This window comes from Syngnathus scovelli, chromosome 5, assembly GCF_024217435.2.
Source record: "Syngnathus scovelli strain Florida chromosome 5, RoL_Ssco_1.2, whole genome shotgun sequence".
Classification (NCBI taxonomy): Eukaryota; Metazoa; Chordata; class Actinopteri; order Syngnathiformes; family Syngnathidae; genus Syngnathus; species Syngnathus scovelli.
In genome coordinates this window covers 136437-155027 of record NC_090851.1, presented here as the reverse complement: position 1 = coordinate 155027, position 18591 = coordinate 136437, and the positions used below count along the sequence as shown (strand labels likewise).

At 58.4% G+C, this 18591-nt stretch overlaps 2 protein-coding genes across 2 annotated transcripts; one reads left to right on the top strand and one right to left on the bottom strand.

Moving 5' to 3' along the window:
- The first annotated feature begins 625 nt into the window (after positions 1-625).
- On the top strand, positions 626-6985 carry tpcn3 (two pore segment channel 3). The gene is made up of 19 exons (XM_049719630.2): positions 626-1030; positions 1612-1694; positions 1783-1897; positions 2006-2134; positions 2931-3047; positions 3134-3252; positions 3346-3447; positions 3514-3640; positions 3744-3957; positions 4043-4187; positions 4264-4449; positions 4921-4985; positions 5248-5335; positions 5700-5769; positions 5873-6092; positions 6187-6277; positions 6377-6490; positions 6632-6744; positions 6827-6985. The coding sequence occupies exons 1-19, from the start codon at positions 968-970 to the stop codon at positions 6949-6951; spliced, it is 2286 nt and encodes a 761-aa protein (XP_049575587.1). The 5' UTR covers positions 626-967; the 3' UTR covers positions 6952-6985.
- Positions 6986-7192: 207 nt separating this feature from the next.
- On the bottom strand, positions 7193-18456 carry ttbk1a (tau tubulin kinase 1a). The gene is made up of 16 exons (XM_049719592.2): positions 17408-18456; positions 16096-16254; positions 15864-16011; positions 15705-15778; positions 15505-15645; positions 15319-15423; positions 14796-14861; positions 14644-14736; positions 14285-14410; positions 14018-14172; positions 13720-13927; positions 13471-13637; positions 13047-13390; positions 12808-12983; positions 7763-9096; positions 7193-7696 (listed from the first exon to the last, which is right to left on the bottom strand). The coding sequence occupies exons 1-16, from the start codon at positions 17408-17410 to the stop codon at positions 7336-7338; spliced, it is 3660 nt and encodes a 1219-aa protein (XP_049575549.1). The 5' UTR covers positions 17411-18456; the 3' UTR covers positions 7193-7335.
- Between the last annotated feature and the right edge of the window lie 135 nt (positions 18457-18591).

The following is an 18591-nucleotide window of genomic DNA, read 5'->3' as shown; positions in this document are numbered from 1 at the left end:
TTTGAGCACGCACACACAGTCGAAAAATAGAAACACCAATACGCTAGATATAGTTTCCCCAAAAAACGCCAATAATTTGACAATCGTTATAATTGTTGCGTATAAAAACAATGGCACCCAAACAACAACAACCCACACAAAACCCTACAGTTCCATATCTTAATATTTGAGAAAAAAAAAGATGGAATTTGCGATTTGCTCTTATTTTGGTGAGCCGTGGAAAAATTCCGGAGTGCTGCTGCAGCTGCTGCTGCTGCTGCTGCTGCTGCCGCTGCATTCATGGACGCTGCTGAAAAGCCGAAGAGAAAATTTCAATGAAACTCAAAATCTCCATTTTAATCGCCCTACCCACCTCGTATCGCATTCTATGAAATCAACAGAGCCCCCTCGTTGGACCACGTCATTTATTTGCGTGTACATTTCACTGGTGAGGATCAAAATATTTCATGGACTGATTTTCTTTGACTGGTAGATATTTACTTCCCTAAAAAGTTCCAACAACTTCCCAAAAACCACGTTTGAGTGTTGATTAAGGCAAGAAAACGGCAGTTTCGCTTATTGTGACTTGCCAACCACATTCACAGGGTTTATTTATGGATGCCATCATCAAAAAGAGGAACAACAATTACTGATCGCAGAGCTGAAGCGCGCGTAATTGAATGGCCACGGCCAGCTGGTCCAGGTGACGTCATGGATGCGGAAGCTCAGCTTTCCCACGGCACCCGAACGCCACGCAACGCGACGCGTCCTGCACAAGAAAAGATAAGAGCAGAGATGAACAAGTTGCCCGTGTGCACGGCCGCCACGCGTCTCGCGCACGCGCCACGCTGATTGACCGCCGCCACATACGCGAGCGAGCGAGCGAGCGACTCGACTTTCCCCACGAGAGAGAGAGAGCAGAGAGCTGGCGCAAGAAGAACACGAAAAACAAGGCGGAGGAGGAGAAGAAGCAGAAAAGAAGACGGACATGACGAGCACGAGCAGGCCAGACGCGCGTGCGTGTGCAGAACAAGACGTCAAAAGCCAAGAGGTAAGTTGGAGTGCACGCGCCCGCGTGACACTTTTCACATGACGACCGTAAAACTTTGGAGCAATAGTACGAAAACGACGTCACGTGACCGCTGGGCACGCGCACGGTACGACGGAACGGTCACGTGGAACAATAACCCCCCCCCCGAAATCAGCTCGTCTTGATTGCCTTTCGATGTCGCCGATTTGTAGCAAGACAACTACAAATGAAAAAATACTTGATTGCAAATATCAGTTAAAAGGTGAAGCCACCCACCCACAAATAGCCCAAATCCACCAGTGGCCGTTTGGAAAAGGATTCAATTCTGATTAGCACATAATCAACAGTCATGAAAATTCAGTGTGAGGGGGAAAAAAAGCCAACAAAATAAAAATGTCTTCAAAAAAGGAAATAAGCAAAAAGTGACACTCATAATTGTCAACAAAAAAGGTACTGGGGAAAGCAAAGATTTGAAAAGCTTTTACTGCAAGTTCCTGAAAGGTTCTCAAGTAAGTTCTGACAGAAGGTCCTGAAAGGTGGGTCAGCCTTTTCTTGGGAACGTCACTCGATGCTACTTTTGAACGTTTGTGTGTGTTTGGGAGGATTTGGAGCTGGCATCGGCGTACGTTTCGGACGCCCAGTACAACAGGAACGTCTTCTTTGACACGTCGCCGCGGGCCGTCCGGTGAGGGGCCAGCCGTCAACGCCCGACCGCCCGCCCGCCCACCAGACGCTGCGGGTGACTGACACGTGGCTTTTCTCGCCAAGCGCAGGTTGTACCTGCTCTACAACCGCCGACTGGCTCAGGTGCTGCTCTACTTCTTCATCCTGCTGGACTTGAGCTTGGCCCTGTGGGAGGAGCCTGCCGTGGTGCCCCTGCCGCCTTGGGTGAGCTTCGGCGTTCTGGCGCAGGCCAACGAGGGGCAGACTTTGAAAGCGGCGGCGGGCTTTGCCGCCAGCGAGTCGGGCTCACCGAGGGCTACCGTTTGCTTGCAGGCCACCATGCTGGCGGAGCTGCTGTGCCTGCACGTCTTCGCCCTGCGCCTGGTGCACTACGCCAAGGTCATCCCGCAAGACAAGTTCTGGAAGGACCCCAAAAACATTTGCATGATTGCCGTCTTGGTGGTAGGAGGAGCTTAGTGACGTCACAGGGTTGGGTGGCCGGGCGTTGCCGGGCGTTGCCGGGCGTTGCCGGGCGTTGCCGGGCGTTGCCGGGCGTTGCCGAGCGTTGCCGGGCGTTGCCGGGCGTTGCCGGGCGTTGCCGGGCGTTGCCAGGCGTGTCGCTATCACATTTTTCCTCTGCCCTGGAAGTTGCCAAAAAGACATTTGCAAGGCTGTCCTGAAAGGTTGGAGCAGGGATTTGACATCCTTAGCGCTCTCCCCAATGTTCTTGCAACATTCTTCAAGGCGCTGAAAGCTCTTGAACAAGTTGTTGGGAGGTTTCCAGACGGTTCTGGAAATTCCTTCAAAGGAGTTCCTGAAAGTTGTGGTTCACCAAAGATTCTCCAAAGCTGGATCTGAAAAGTTGCCAGCATGACCTGCAACTTTTCAGTTGCTTGCTCTGAGGAGCTTGGGAAAGATCCCAGAAAGTTTTCACTCTTGATGAAGTTCTGACACTCTCCTGGCCATCGGTGGCCACTTCCTGCTTCTTTGCGGTGGACTCGCGTTCGTTCACTTCCTGCCTGAGAGCAAATGCGCTGAGACGGCATGGCAAAGATTTCTGCTGAGTCGGCATTGCGCTCAAAGTCTCGGGTGTCTAAATGCAGGATTGGAGGACGCTCCTGCAAATGTCAAGAGCGGGCAAAAAGCATCCAATTCAAATGCACTCCACAAATGGAAAGCCCTGGCTCACAGGCGTGCGTGCGTGCGTGTGCGTGTGTGTGCGTGTGCGTGAGCGCGTGCGTGCGTGCGTGTGTCTCAGCTGACGCTCGTCGACATGATCGTCTATGGCGCTCTGCACGCCGCCGGCTGTTACGCCCTCCGCTGGTCGCGAGTGCTGCGACCGCTCCTGTTGGTCAACGTGACGGAGGGGCGGCAGGTAGGTGGCGCTCCTAAGCACGTCTGACGGCACCGGGCCATGTCCACGCTCACTGTGCGTGCGTGCGTGCGTGCGTGCGTGCGTAGCTGCGCAGGGCCATCCGAAGCATCCGCAATGCCTTGCCTCAGATCTTGACCGTCTTCCTGCTCTTCATCTTCAGCATCCTCATCTTCTCGCTGATGGCACTCAAACTGTTCAGCAAGCGGTGAGTCTTTGACTTCCCGCCGTCCGCTCCTATTGATGTGTTTTTTTGCTTGCGAGCGAGCTGACTAACGCTGCCAGTGCAACGCTGCTGCAGCGGCCTGAAGACGTCGGAGGGCGCAGCGTACTTCTCCAACTATGCCGACGCCGTGTTTGATCTCTACGTGCTGGTGACCACGGCCAACAGCCCCGACGTCATGTGAGCCGCTCGGCCCGACCCGGCCCGCTGCCGCCGCCACTGCCGCTGACGTGCCTTTGCGCTCAGGATGCCGGCGTACGACGCCAGCTCGGCCTTCGCCCTCTTCTTCATCGTCTACATCCTGGTCAACACCTTCATCTTCATGTCCGTCTTCCTCGCCGTGGTCTTCAACAACTACAAGAAGTACTTGAAGGTGAGCCGCTGCAAACATGCCAAGACGGAAAGAAAGAAAGAAAGAAAGAAAGACAGAAAGAAAGAGCGCATGGCTGATTGACCCCCCCCCCCCCGCCTGTCAGGAGGAGGTGCGGCTGCTGGTGCGGGCTAAGCGGCACAAGATGGCGCGGGCCTTCGCCGTGCTGCAAGAATGCCCCGAGGACGGTGACGCGGGCGAGCCGCGGGTCAGCCGCGCCAGCTGGAGCCGCCTGGTCCGATCGGTCCAGCCCGACATGGGCCGTGCCCACACCGAACTGCTGTGGAGCGTCTCTGACCACCAAAACCGCGGCGCCGTCGGTATGCCACGGCACGTGCGTGCGGGCGGGCGCGCCGAGTCGCTCACGGTGGAGGTGACGTTGTCGCTGCGCGCGTCTCCTTTCAGACAAGACGGCCTTTGTCCAGCTGGCCGACCTGCTCAACATCCAAGTGATGACCCTCAAGTCCAGGCCGCACCCGCTGGGCCGCCTGTGCCCCGCCTTCTACCGCTCGGCGCCCAGCCGCCTCCTCTGCCGATTGGTCCGCCACAGGTGAGGGGGCGTGGCTATGTGTGTGGACGGGCCGCTGACACGGCGGCTGTGTGTGCGTGCGCGCGTCCGTCCGCAGGGCCTTTGCGGTGGCGTACGACGTGATCATCATGATCAACGCGGTGTTCATCGGCCTGGACGAGGACAAGCCCAGCGTGGGCTACTCGGAGTGGGCCTTCCTGGCGCTCTACCTGCTGGAAATCCTCCTGAAACTCTACGTCACCGAGCCCAGGAGCTTCTTCGCCGCACACTGCTTCTGGAACTGGTCAGCGCCTGCCTGTTTGCCTGCCTGCCTGCCTGCCTGCCTGCGTGGCTGCCTGCGTGCGTGCGTGCCTGCCTGCCTGCCTGCCTGCCTGCCTGCCTGCCTGCCTGCCTGCCTGCCTGCCTGCCTGCCTGCCTGCCTGCCCGCCCGCCCGCCCGCCCGCCCGCCCGCCCGCCCGCCCGCCCGCCCGCCTGCCTGCCTGCGCCTTCTACAACTTCTGTTTTACAAAGCGCCTGAAAGTTCTTACAAAGTTTTGAATACGATCTTGAATGTGCTTGGGATGTCCTGGAACTTCTTATGAAGTTGGGGAAGAAAAGCTCATGAAAATGTGTAGAAGGTACTCAAAGTTCTCCCAAAGTTTTGTTAAAAAAAAACAAAACTTGAAGGTTCTTTGAAGGTCCTGGGAGTTCACAGCTTACTTGCAAGTTCTTTGAAGGTCCTTGTACAGTTTATTGTCTTACTTTGTGTTTGCAGGTTCGACACCATCATCGTGGTGTGTGCGCTGGTTGCCACCGTCATCAACAGCGCCCTCCAGTCATGTGAGCTCACTTCCTATTTTCTGCTGCTGACGAAGCTCCTGAAAATTCGTACAAAGTTCCGGTAGCAAGGTCACCGGGGGTCTTTGAATGTCCTGAAGGTTTAGTGTGATTGCTCAGCAAAGTGTGGGGAGCATCCTGCTCCTCCTGCATGTTGTCCTGGAAGTTCTTTCAGTACTTCGATCAGTTGAGAAGCTCCTGAAAGGAAGTGGATGGAAGTTTGTCGAAGAACAAAGTTCTTTACAGCAGTTGTGGTGGTTTTCAGCGGGTGGCTACACCAGCCGCCAGATCCTGGACATCGTTTTCATCCTGCGAGTGCTGCGACTCATTCGAGTGGTAGACAGCATCAAGAGGTACCGTTATGATCTCGTCAAAGTCACGTGCAAGCGCATCATGGGAAGTGGGCCACAGATTAGCGTGGCTATTTGCACTGTTGCCCCGCCCGGCGAGCTTGATTTGAAAACATAGCATAGAAGTGCTAATGATTAGCATTACCAGTCACGTTGTCGCCCCCGCTAGCTTAACGCTAATACGTGATGGGAAATTAACGATTGCGTTTCCCCTGCTAGCTTAGTCCCGACATGGGAATGAAAAATGCTATATTCTGGCTAACGGCTAGTGAGTAGCATGGCTAGTCACGGTGTTGTTCGTCTCAGCTCAATGCCAACGTGTCACTGGGAGCCGCGGCTGGGCTGACCACGTGACTTTTACCGTCAGGTTCCGCACCATCATGAACACCCTGATCCGCATCGGACCGGCCATCCTTACCTTCGGCCAGCTCATCCTGGTAAGGAGGCGTCGGCAGCTCTGGTCTGGGACGTCGGGCACGGCGGCGGGTGCGGTCGACAGCTGCTAAAAGCCCCTGCCTCCCTCCCTCCCTCCCGGGCCAGGTGGTGTACTACGTGTTTGCTGTGGTGGGCATGGAGCTGTTCAAGGGCAAGGTGAAGTTCGAGGAGGACGCCGCCGGCGGTCCGGCCGCAGCTGACTGCGGGAACCCGTTGCTGCGGGGCAGCGCCTTTGCCAGGCTGGGCTACTGCAAGAACAACTTCAACAACGTGCTCAACGCCTTCGTGCTGCTCGTCCAGCTCACCGTGGTCAACCAGTGGCATGATATCCTTGTCAGCCTGGCCGGCTTAGGCCGGCCGGGCCGTCTTTGCGCCGGGCCGTCTTTGCGCCGTCTTTACGCTCCTTAACGTCCGCTCACTCCTGAGCAGCGGCTTTTCGGCCGTCACGCACAAGTCGGCCCGGATCTACTTTGTGCTCTTTCACATCACCGTTGTCATCATCATCATCAAGTGAGCTGCCCGAGCTCCCGCCCGTCCGCCCGCCCGCCCGCCCGCCCGCCGGCCCGCTGGCCGGTCCTGACGCAGCGCTCTCCTTCCCGTTGCCGTCAGCATCTTTGTGGCGTTTGTGCTGGAGGCCTTCTTCCTGGAGTACACGCTGGACAAGAGCAACCTGCACAGCGAGCTGGAGAAGAAGATTGAGGAGCTCCAGTTGGGCGTGGCACAGTGAGCCCGCCGCTCTCGTGCCGCTCTCGTGCCGCTCTCGTGCCGCTCTCGTGCCGCTCTCGTGCCGCTCTCGTGCCGCTCTCGTGGACTTTCTGGCTACCTGCTCTTCACTTAACATGCGTGTGTTTGTGTGTGCGCCAGGGAGGCGCTGGAGGACAACCTGGTCAACGCCGAGGAGACAAGCGACCAGGAGCAGCCGGCCGACCCATCGGAGAGCGTCGAACCCAAACTCATGTTCAAGATTGCCTCCAAAAGTAGGCTCCCGCCGCCGCCACCGCCGGCCGGCATATGGCGCCGCATCAGGAAGTAAGGCTGTGTGTTGTGCGTGCGTGTCAGGGTATCGAACGGTGGACGCGTTGCTGCAACGCCTGTTTGAGGCCGACTTGGAACAGGAGGATGGCGGCGACGACGCTCACGATGCCAACGGAAACTTTGCCAACCCGTCTTTCGGCTCCGCTTGAAACGTCTTTGGCAATAAAGTTAGATTGTTTTGCACGCGCTCGTCCAAGCCCGTCACTCAAACCGTCCATGAACGGGTCGCCAAGCAACGTACGCCAAGAAGGGGGTGGAAGGCCACGACAATCGCACACACCCTCCCACCCACCAGCCCAGCGCCTACACCAAGGTCGACGGCCACGTACTGGGCCGCTACGTGCGTTACGGCTGCCTGCATGGTTGGCAGAAAGAAGAGCCACAGTCGTCTCGAGGGAAATGGATTGATTAATGATTGGATAAATATGACGGATTATTTACAGCATTCGTGGGGATTGAAGCATGCTGAGTCAGCCACCGCCAGAGAAGTTCAGAAAGTCCACAGGGCAAACAGAAAGTGGAGATCTTTAGTATTATCTAGCGGACAGGGCCTTCTCCCTGGAGCTGCCTTTGACTGACGTTTTGAAGCGGGACCACCTGGCGGAGGCGACGCCACCCGACGACGCCGGCTCTTGCGAGGCGCTGCGCCGCATGGCCGCCGCCAGATTCCTGGGCGGCAGCACGGGCACGGTCGGGGCGCGAACAGACAGCGGCGGCCCTCTCAGAGGGGACGGGCTGTCGTTCCTGCAGTGGGTCGAGCTAAGGCTGCGGCGGGACCCCGAGAGGACTGGCAGGGGCGCACGAGGGCTGCCGGACTGGACGCAGGCAGCGCCGGCCGTGCGTGGGCACGCAGACGACGATCTGGCTGCAGACTTTGGTTGACTCCTTTGCTTCCTGCGGACACAAAAGCACAATCAAGACAGGGACGACTGCAGAGTCTTTGGAAGAACAAGACTCAACCTGGGAGTGGAGCATGATGCAGACGACGACACCAGAGGAGACTGAGCGGCGGGCGCTTTTCCGGGAGGTCTTCCGATAGGCCTCGGGATCCGGCTCCCGGACCCCACCCGGTCCCGCCGGTCTGAGCGAGTGACGCCGGAGTTCCTCTCCGCTCGATCCGAGGCTCGCGTGTCCTCCTCCGATCCGGCGGCAGACAGGCTTTCCGAGGGCCCGCGATACTCGCCGTCCCCCGAGGACAACGAGGACGAGGTCCCGGAGCAGAGGCGCCTCCGCATCCAGCGACTCTGTTGCCTCCGCACCAGCACCCGGGGCGAGTCCACGTCGCCGTGTCGCTGAAGGCGAGCCCGGGCCGACGGGGAGCGCCGCACCTCGGACTCTGAGATCAGAAGAGGAATTCTGCTCCTGATTTTGCTCTCGAGGGCCACGGGAGGTTCTGCTTTGGTGCGCGTCGGAGAGGCTTCCTCCTTGGATGATTTTTGGCGCAGAGGCTCGGCCGAATGCGGAGGTTCCGATGAAAAGACGCTCGTCTCGGCCGGACGGCCCTCGGACGGCTCCGAAGCATCTCGGACCGGAAGCTCGGGTCCCGGGCCTTCCGTCTCCCGAGCGGCGTGCCCGTTGGAAGACATGATATTCAGGTGGGAGGTCTCTGCTATGTGGACAAAGGTACGCTCCACTTTGGTAAAGGGGGGCGACGCTGGCGCGACAGGGGTGGGCGGCCGCGCGTCCAGTCGCAGAGCGGCGGGAGACAGGCGACCCGTCTCTGACAGGCGAGCCGTCTCTGACGGGCGAGCCGTCTCTGACGGGCGAGCCATCTCGGAGTCCCGTTCCTGGCGGGGGATGGCTCCCGAAGGGGTGGACAATTCGCCCTCGGCCGCCTGCTCCCCTGAGGGGGACTTGCGAGTGTCACCCGGGGAGAAGAGGACCAAGGTCTTGGAGGCGTCCTCCAGGTCGGGGTCGGCCTCGGAAGGGTGCTCCCTGGCGCCGCGCTGGTCCTCGGCCATGAGCGTGGAAGGCGCGGCGTCCTGGCTGCGCTCGGAGCTCTTGGGACTGGCCTCGCTGTCGGACTGGCTCTTGGTCACGTCGTCGTCTTTGGGGCCGACGGGTTCCTGCGGGGCGTCGTCGCTGGCGGCGGCGGTGAAGGCGCGCCGCTGCGGGAGACTCCCCGTCAGCATCACCGTCAGGAAGTCGCCGCGCTTGGCCTGCAGCTTGGGCAAGATGTGGAAGCGCTCGCGCTCGTCGCCGTCGCCTTTGGTGCGGTAGTCGGGCGAGGCTGGCGGCGAGGAGGAGGCCACGGGTGAGGCTGGCGGCGAGGAGGCCGCGGCCGAGGCGGCCACCTGAAAGACACACGCGGCGGCTGCCGTTAGGTCCAAAGAGCAAAGTTCTGGCCTGGCCTGGCCTGGCCTGAGGCTGTTTGAGCACATGGCCTTTCTGCGCCCATCTTCGAGCTTTTGCAGTTGGCGCAACACAAAAGGGCGGCCGGCGCATATACAGAAGGAGAAGAGAAAAGAGCCCAGCAGACGTGTGGTCATTTTCCTCCCCCACCAAATCTTTTGTTTTAATGCGATTCTCTTGGTACACCAGCTGCTCAGGATTGTCTGATGACTTGACAAAGCAATAAAAAAGGCACAAAAATGCAAATTGCAGTTTTCTTCATCAACATACTACGTGTCGGTCATCTCCATCCTGGTTTGCATGCTCGGAGAGGTCAACTGCTTTCTACGACGTGGGTATACAAAAGTTCATGCTTGGCTTTGGTAGGAAAAAAAAAAAAAAAAAAAGCAATTCTTCCCAGTTATTACATTTTATTGCAAAACAAAAGACATTCGACTACTTGATCCCCGCAGCGTAGCTTGAAAAAGAGCAGGCCGAAGCTCGTGACGTTTGTTCTTGCCAAATGAAAGAAACATGAGTGGAGAAAGAAAACGGGACACGCTGGACAATTCAGAGCTGCTCATTGCTCGGCTCCTTCAAGTGGGCTCAAGAACCAAAAGAGAATTTGCCCGTGTTAGCTGAGCGCTAACACCCGATCAAATTGGGCCAAAGCCATCACCGACCGACCGACCTACCGACCGAGCGGTTGGTTGAGAAAGGGGATCGACGGTGGGTGGGAACGAGCACCGGCCGGCCGGCCGCCCGCCTGCCCGCCCGCCCGGCATCTGTTGGAGCCGAATTATGAGCAAGTCATTTGGAAGTCAAGCCAAGTCACGGCGGAGCCATGAATGAAAGGCGGTCACCCAAAACGCCATAGCTTGCGCTAATAGCATGTGGCCCGCCCACTCGCTCCAAAAAAAGAATCCCTCGAGAATTGAATCCCATGCTTGCGCACTCCACTGATGATTCATTCGGATGCTTCGATGCATTTGTGAACCGTTTGGAGTCATCCTTCATTAAACGGACGGCGATGACGTATTTGGCCTACCAATCCAGGCGTGCATGACAATTGGAAACGCTTCCCATCTTAATGCTACAGCAACTTGATAACGTGAGCATTTGGCTACGGTGCTTAGCTAATGAATGCTAATGAGTGTTCGCCTAGCTAGCTAGCTAGCTAGCTAGCTAGCTAGCTATGGAGTTCACCTTTTAGATTCCTTCTTGCTCTTGGGCTAACGTAGTGCAAAAACACACATTGCTTGTATTTCATCACCCTGTAATCCCAAAACAATCGAGAGAAATGGATGGATGGATGGATGGATGGATGGATGGATGGATGGATGGATGGATGGATGGATGGATGGATGGATGGATGGATGGATGGATGGATGGATGGAAGAAGGTACAAAATGTCTCCCGCTAGGATCATTGCTCTACTTGAGGTATGTTTGGAATACGATGGGAATGTCACATTCGACTTTGCAAAACATTGCTGACTTTCACCACGCAAACAGTCGAGTGCTAAGCGGGCATGGGAACAAAGCACGTTGCGAGTGAGTGAGTGAGTGAGGGAGGGAGGGAGGTAGGAAGTCAGTGAGTGAGTGAGTGAGTGAGTGAGGGAGTAGCGGCACTTCGTAGTGTTAGCAGCGTCCTAACGTCACGTAACTCCGCCTCCTTCGCCATGTGGCGCGTGGCTCTGCGCGTGCAACGTAAAAGTAGCAGCTAGCCTATTTGAGCTTATACATTCTATATTAGCAAAGTGAAGCGGCGGCGGCGAAAACGCAAACAGGAAGTGGTGCATATTCACCCAGTTTAGCCCTTAAAAATGTGGAACGGAACGTGTTTGGGATATATATATATATAGATAGATATACGGAAGCCCCGTTTCCAGATCGGTGAATGGCCAGGAGCTCCAACAGTCACAGCGTGACTCACGTACGTACATGCGCTGTAGCATTATTGCGTCCGTGCGGATGACGACGGCGATAAAGTGCAGCAGTGACAAACCGAACGCTCGCTCGCTCGCTCGCTCGCTCACACGCGTTCCAAGAACCACACGCTAGCTTTAGCACGAGTGACCGCAATGTCTCCTGCGACCGTGCCAGCAGCCACACACTAGCATGCTCGTGTCACTCCCGTCCCGACTGAAGCAGGAATCCTTTAAAAAAGAAAAAAAAAATACAAAAAGGATGAGAATAAAGTGGAGTGTTTCTGCTACAAAACGCCAAAGATGCAAACTGTCAACGTAACGTGTGTCTTTTTGTCCTTTAACCTCGAGCTTCATCTTTGCGTACGTGTGCAAGTGGCGTGTTTTGTGGTTTTGGTCACTCCCGGCCGGTCCAGCGCACTCCGAGGAACACCAAAAAAAAAGTCACAGGAAGACTCCACAAAGTCCACTTCCTGTTTCTTCACAGGGACTTCCTGTCTGAGCGTTGAGCTTGTGCAACACGTTTGCGGGACTCGTTTATTGCATCGTCAGCACCGGCTTCTGTCGCGCTGTGTATGGGTGAGGGGGAGGCGAGGCGGGCGAGGCGAGGCGAGACGAGACGTGTTTCGCCGTTCCTTTCAGACGGGTTTCGCCGTTTCTTTCAGCTGCTCTTCTTGTTGATGAATTTGGTGAACAGGTGCTGCAGCTGCGAACGCGACGCGTTGAGCGTCGAGTGTCTAGCGCGGGCGGGCCCGGCGACGGCGCTGGCGGCCCCGCCGCCGGGCCCGCCGCAGCCCCCGCCGGCTCCCGCCGCGCCCCCGTGCCGCCGCCACCATCCGGCGGCGGCGGCGGCGTGGGCGGGGCTGCTCTCGGCCGAGCGGCTCCTCTGGATGAAGGCGGCGCCCCCCCCGTGGGGGTAGTGCTCGGTCTCCAGGGTGGACGAGGAGAAGATGTAGGAGGCCAAGCGCCTCAGCTGATTGGGCCGCGGCTGGGGGCGGTCCTCGTCCGGCTGCAAACAGACCAATCACAGAGAGGGGAAGGAGGTTAGCCGGCGGAAGCCTTTTGTTTTGTTTGGCAAATCCAATACACGCCCTTGACGTGGCTTCCTGTCCTCGGCTCCTCCCCTTCCCCTCCCTGAGCCAATCAGGCGGGGACGCAGCTGATTGGAAGCCTTTCGGCTGATTGGTTGAGGGTGACGAGGGGGGCGGAGCCTGTCCTTAGCGTCGCAAAGACCACGAGCGGAACGCACAAGATGGGAGGGCCAGGAGGAGGAAGAGGAAGAGGGAGACCATCACTTCATCCTGAAGTGCGCTTTGCCTCAAAAGCCGCCCGGCCGATGACCTCGACAGAGCTCGAAAGACGCGCTTTCCACGTGGACGGCCATTTCCGTTGTCAAAGCCTCGGGCAGGCAGGCGGGCGGGCGGGCGGGCGCTTGTGTGCAACCTGTCAGCAATACAGCGTGCTGCACTCTGAAAAAGGGCTCGCCGGCTTGGGCGGGCGCAACCCATTTTGCCAACCCTTTCCACTTTGAAATGCGATCAAAGGGAAGCCTCAACTATTGGGAGGCGCGAAAGCTTTCGAGAACGTGCAGAGAACCAGAAGCACGAGAACAGGGCTGGACGAGACGAGAGAAGTGGCCGGCTAACCAGATTGAAACAGAAGCAAACCTTGACAGTGTGGTCAGAGGTGAAGTAGGTCTGACCGAGGACCAAATTTGCACTCCAGCAAAGTAGCTCCCAATTCTTACCGGCCGGTGCGGTCCGTTGGGCTCCGACTCTCTCCGCCGAGGGCGCGCCGACGGCAGCGAGTGACACGCCGAGTGGGCGGGGCTGGCGCCGGCACCAAAGCTCCTCCGCGCCGCCGCCTCCTCCTCGGTGAGCATGAGCAATCCCCGGCCTTGCGTCTTGGGGCGGACCACCGGCTCTGAATGCAACACGACAAACGTAAGCGGCGCAGACACGCACGCGGGCTACCAAAGCGGCTCACCTGGCCCCGCCCTGGTCTTCCTTCGCTCGTCCTGCTCCTCCAGCGGGCGCAGCTCCTCGGGCTCCTCGTCGGTGGTGCCCGACGTGGTGGGGTGGAAGTCTCGAAGCTCCGCCTCCTTGTCGATGATCACCCACTCCTTGCTGTCAAAGTCCTCTTCCTCGGCGAGCGGCACGGAGCGGATGAAAGCGTTGCTGTGAGCCTCCTGGTCGGCCGACGCCGCCGACACTTCCTGTCTGCCGCTGGCCTGCCGATCGCCGCGGCAACCGGGGTCCACCGACAGCATCTGCGCCGGCTGCGACGAGTACACGTGGCGCGAAGGAGAGCCCAGCATGTCCATACGAGACCTGAAACACGTGTGGCCGCACCCCGCTTCAGCAAGCTGCGTGCTGTGTGTGCGCATTAGCACTGGAGGCAAACCCATCACCTCTGTCCGTAGGCGTCCCCGCGTCCCTCGGCGGCGGACAGACGTTCCGACTCGGGGCTGTTGACTCGGCGGTATCGTAAGGACCGCCCCTGGCCCGTCGGTGAATCGGGAGCTCCGCCCCGAACCGGCGACACCGGACAGGCGGCGTGCCCCGGGGCCTCTTCCTCCTACGGACACCGTGATGATTTATGCTAGCCTAGCCCAGCCCAGCCCAGCCCAGCCCAGCGAGCCTTTAACCCTAACCCTAACCTTGTTCAAGCTGATCCTGAGTCTGTTGCGATTGAAGTCAGTGTCCTCCCAGGCTTCGCCGGGCTCGCCGCCACGCTGGCCGAGCGACTCGCCGAGGGGTCGGGCCGGCGGGGGCGGAGCGTTCTCCTGGTCGCTCAGGTGCTCGTCCTGAAGGACGTCATCAGTGTTCTCGCGCTGGGGGTCTCCGGGCACCGGCGTCACGATGGCCCTGCGATGGCCCGGGTCAGAAACGAGCTCACGGCTGGCAGCTCGCTCGCGGATGCCAGCTCACTGGCAGCTCGCTGGCAGCTCGCCTTACCCCAGCATGGCGGCGGTGGGCCGCGTGTTGTGCTGCGGTTGGGTGGAGGCGCTGGTGGACACGGTGACGTCGCTCCCCGCCTTCTCCCAATCGAAAGGCTCGTTCTCCGTGATGATCCGTTCCTTCATGCTGCTCTCGAACACTGACATCAGAAGCTGCACAGAAGCGTACTCGAGTGGAGCGCTAGCCGCTGGAGGGAAGCCGCTGATGGGATGCTCATTGCGCAAATCCCGCCCCGCCCCGCCCCGGCCCGGCCCGGCCGCTCACCTGGTAGTCGGGTTTGGTGTAGTAGTCGAGGGCGAGGACGTGGTCCAGGAAGACGTTGAACTCGGACGGCATGTGTTTGAGCAGCATGCGGTGGTCGTAACGCTCTTTGATTTGACCCACTTGCTCCTAAACCACAGAGACCGCGTGAGACGGCAAACCCACAAAGAGCAAGAGCAAAACCAAACGGACGTGCATTTGGGCTGGAAACCAAAAGGCTGGGCGCCAAACGGGCTCAAAGTCAACGGGAACGTGAACTCCAGGTGGCCTCCGGGATGGGAGCGGGACCGCTTTTTTGTTTAGACTAAGGTCCGCTGCAGGATTTTTGAAAATCCAAATTGTCACCATGGTTTTGAGCTCACCTTGTCTTTGATTTTCCTCCAAGGCAGCTGGCCGACGGCAAACTCCACCAACATGTAGAAGAGCGACCACAGGTCGTCGTGGCGACCCATTTCCTGCCAAGACACGCCAGTCAGGCCACCCGTCGTCCGCTCGCCGCTCAATCAGCCCTCACCTTGTTTTTGTGCGCGTTGACCGAAGCGTAACGGACCGTCCCGCGGAAACCCGCCACCGTCCTGGGCTGGAACACAAAAGCGCCGTCACCCATTGGACGGCAAAGCTCCTCGCGACGACGGAAAGGCTATGGCTGTTTGAAGTGCTGACTCAGCTGATCTTTTTCACAAAATGGACAACTAACTAACTGAGCTAAAGGTGACGGGTGATGCACTTGCACCCCTCCCTGCCTCTCTCCCGCCCTCCCTCTGTTGCTATGGAAACCACTCACATCTCCGGTAACCATGGGGATGACGAAGGAAGGCATGCACGTCAAAATCAAAAGTCCAAAGGAACCAACTGAAAGAAAAACAAAAAGCACATTCAACACACGTGCGCAACAAAAATGAAAAAGACACAAATCATAATAACAATCGTTGTCGTCGTCGTCAGAAGAAGAATTCCAAAGTGAGGCAACGGAAACACAAACATGTCAGCATGCTAGCGGAAAGCTAACAAGTGTTAGCATCGCATCGGCGTCTTACCGGCCGGACCTCGCCGGTGGTGTTGGTGTACTGGCGGGCCAGACCAAAGTCCAGCATGTAGCACTTCCTGTACGTGGACGGCAGGCGACCCATTGCAAAGTTGGACTGCGCCCATCACAGCACAAGAAGCAAACGCTCACAACGGACATCCCGCGCTAACGTGCTAACGCGACGGCGGGCCTTTACAGGTTTGATGTCCCGGTGGAGGAATCCGACCGAGTGAATGGCTTCGATGGACTCCAGGATCTGCTTGCCGAGCCTGAGCGTGGTGCTCATGGTGAAGGTCCCTCGAGGCTGGCTGCGCCGCAAGTCGGCCAGGTTGCGACCCTGACGGCGCACGGGAGAGCTCGTGAGTGAGGTCGGGGTTAGGCTCAAAAGCCTCTCACCTGAAGCTGCATCACCACGTAGTTGAATTTATCGTTCCTGCCGCAGCCGATGAATTTGCACACGTGGTTTTTACCTGCGCACGCGCGCACGCACAAAGGACAACCTTGAGATGTGAGCCAGCCCCCCTCCCCCCACGTGCGCATGTTGCCGGAGCTCACCCTGCAGCTTCTTGAGCACGGCCACCTCCATCTTGAGGACCTGTTTGGGCTGCTGGGCCGACTCCACCTTGAGGGCCACGTTCTCCCGAGTCAACAGATCCAGCGCCTCGTAGATTTCGCCGAAACCGCCGCCGCCGATCTTCTTCAGCTGCCACCACGCCGCCAAAAACGGACGCCCGTTAACGACACCGATTGTTTCCTTTTGCGTGCGACGCCATTTGCGCTCACTGACCACTTTCCATCGGTCCTTGACCATGCAGTTGGGCGGCAGGATGTCGGCCTGCTCGGCCGTCCCGTTCATGTTGGCGTTGTCCTGGTGGGCGGGACCTAGGCACTGCATCTGCCACCCGTGAAGAACGCGAGCAGCTCCCAGCTTGAACGAGCCATTGATCTGCGGGGCGACAGCGTTAGCCGCTAACAGGGCGAGACCTGGTTCCGTCGGCTGCGGGGCGGGGCGGGGCATTGCGGGCCGTGCGCTGCGGTCGGAGTTAAAGCGGCCAATCGAAAAAGTACAGTCAACCCCGCCGCGCGGCTTTTCAAATGCTGGAGCCGGCGAGTGCCGTCCGTCCGAGTCGAGCGGCCGGCTGGTAACTGCGCTAATTGCTCGTGCCTACTTAGCGCCTGCGTTTATCAAATCACAGCATGCAAGGGGGGAGGGGCGGTGCGGGGGGGGGGGGGGGGGGGGGGGGGGGCTTCGTACTCACTGACTTAGCTCGGGTTGACTGTCACGATATGGAGATCCTCTGCGAATGAGTTGGAAGCGCAAACGTCAATCCCCTTTGACAAGAAAACATGGCCAGGGGGCGCCCCACACTGTCGCTTTCAATTCCCCGCAAAGAATTGAAAGTCTGGAGCCCGCCCGCCAGCCAGGGAGGCCTCCCTCATCTCATTGCCGCCGGCCGTACGCATCGGTCGTCAAGCACGCGGCTGCGTTCGGGCGCCTCGCATGCGGCAGCGCCGGGGGCGGGGACGAGGCTTCTCCGCATCTGTGCCAAGCAGATGACCAATGGCGGCAGAGGGCCGGACCACAGAGTATCCTTCGGCCAAAGAAAAGGCGCTTCTTTGCTCGGCCCCACTGACTCAAACGGTGACTCTGGCTCGAGTCGCTTTCGCCACATGATTTGGATGCTTTGTCCGCAATGAAACGGCTGTTCAAATGGGAGCAATTGGAGCAAAGTCAAACAAAGTTGTGCCAAAGAGCGCAATTTCGTCCACATTTGGTAGATCGGGACGTCATTATTCTGCCTGCCGCTGGACAAAACACGGTCCAAACGCTCCTTTGTGACAATACAGCAAGGAAAGAACGGCCCAGATTGGCGCAAGCGGCGGGCCTTGCTCCGAGCCCCTCCCGAGCCAACGCGGTCCAACCCGATCCGACGTCCTGAGCCAAGTGCGTACGCGTTTGCGGGTCCTCGTGGAGGAACTCTGTGGTCGTGACACCTCATCCCCACCCCCCCTTTGGGCGGGCAAGGCGGTCGGGGTGGGGGCCGGCGGGCGGGCGGGTGCAGAAGCCAGCTAGCCACTTGGCATCATTCCCAGCTCACCATCGTTCTGAGCGCCAGCTCACAACAATTCCTCGGACGGCCTACGAACCAAAAAGATGGCGGTTAACCGGGGCCCGCCCACACGTGACGGCCAATGAGGGCCACATGTCCAGTACCTATTCAATTGCTGTGAATGAGTTGCCGCGTCCTTGCGTATCGGCGAACGTGACAAAAGCCACACCGATCCAATGGTAATGGCACCGAACGGAGTCCGACCCCATTCTTCCATTCTAAAACGGTGCTATGGCGATGGAACGGAATGCTCTTTCGGGGAGAGATGCGAGGTTGTTAGCTGTGATTGCTCAATCAACACTGTTAGCTAGCTCGGTGTGGCCACGGAATGTGGAACGTACACTTGGATTCACTTGGTGAGGAGCTAAGTTGGGACTTTGGTCTGAAATGTCAATAAAAAGCCAACACAATGATTGCTTCCATGCCACAGCGATGCATTCCCGTCGACACGCCAGCCAACATGACTTGCCCACGTGGATCTTGTCTCTCCAAACAGATGCGCGTCATGATTGTGCATAAAAGCACGCAGCACCCCGAGAGGCTCGCACTTGACCAAACGGGGTGAGAATAAAGTCCAGGCGTTGATGTTTCTCAACGTACAACCGCCAGCCAGCCAGCCAGCCACTCGGTCATTTCGTCATCTACGGCCCACAACATCCAAAAATGTCCCGAATCCGGAGAAGTCTCCGCACACGAGCAGCTCGGCTGAAAATGCCCGTGACCTTCCCTCTCTCAGGCGGCACCGCGCATTACAAAGGAAATTGCCACTGGGCTCAGAACATCATCATCATCAACATCATCATCGTCCGTCCGTCCGTCCGTCCGTCAACGCAGTTGCTCGCGCCATCGTCGGCAGTCAAGTCCAAACTCGCACGCAAACCCACTGCACAGTCATGCGGCCTCACTGCGCACGCGCAGCCACGCATCCGCCGCTCGATAAATGTGGCCCGGCCTGACCCGACTCATGAATGAAACATGCCGTTGACCGGCACCGCCCGTCCCGGCGGTAGAACCCCCGCAGCGCCGACTGCGGCGCTTCAACCTACCTGGCGCTCCTCCGCTTCCGCCTCTTGGGAGTCTTCATTGGGAATTCACGAGAGAAGAACCCCCACCCACAGCTCGGTTCCGCTCCCGCAGCGGACCCGGCACGGCTCGGTGTGACGGCGGTACGC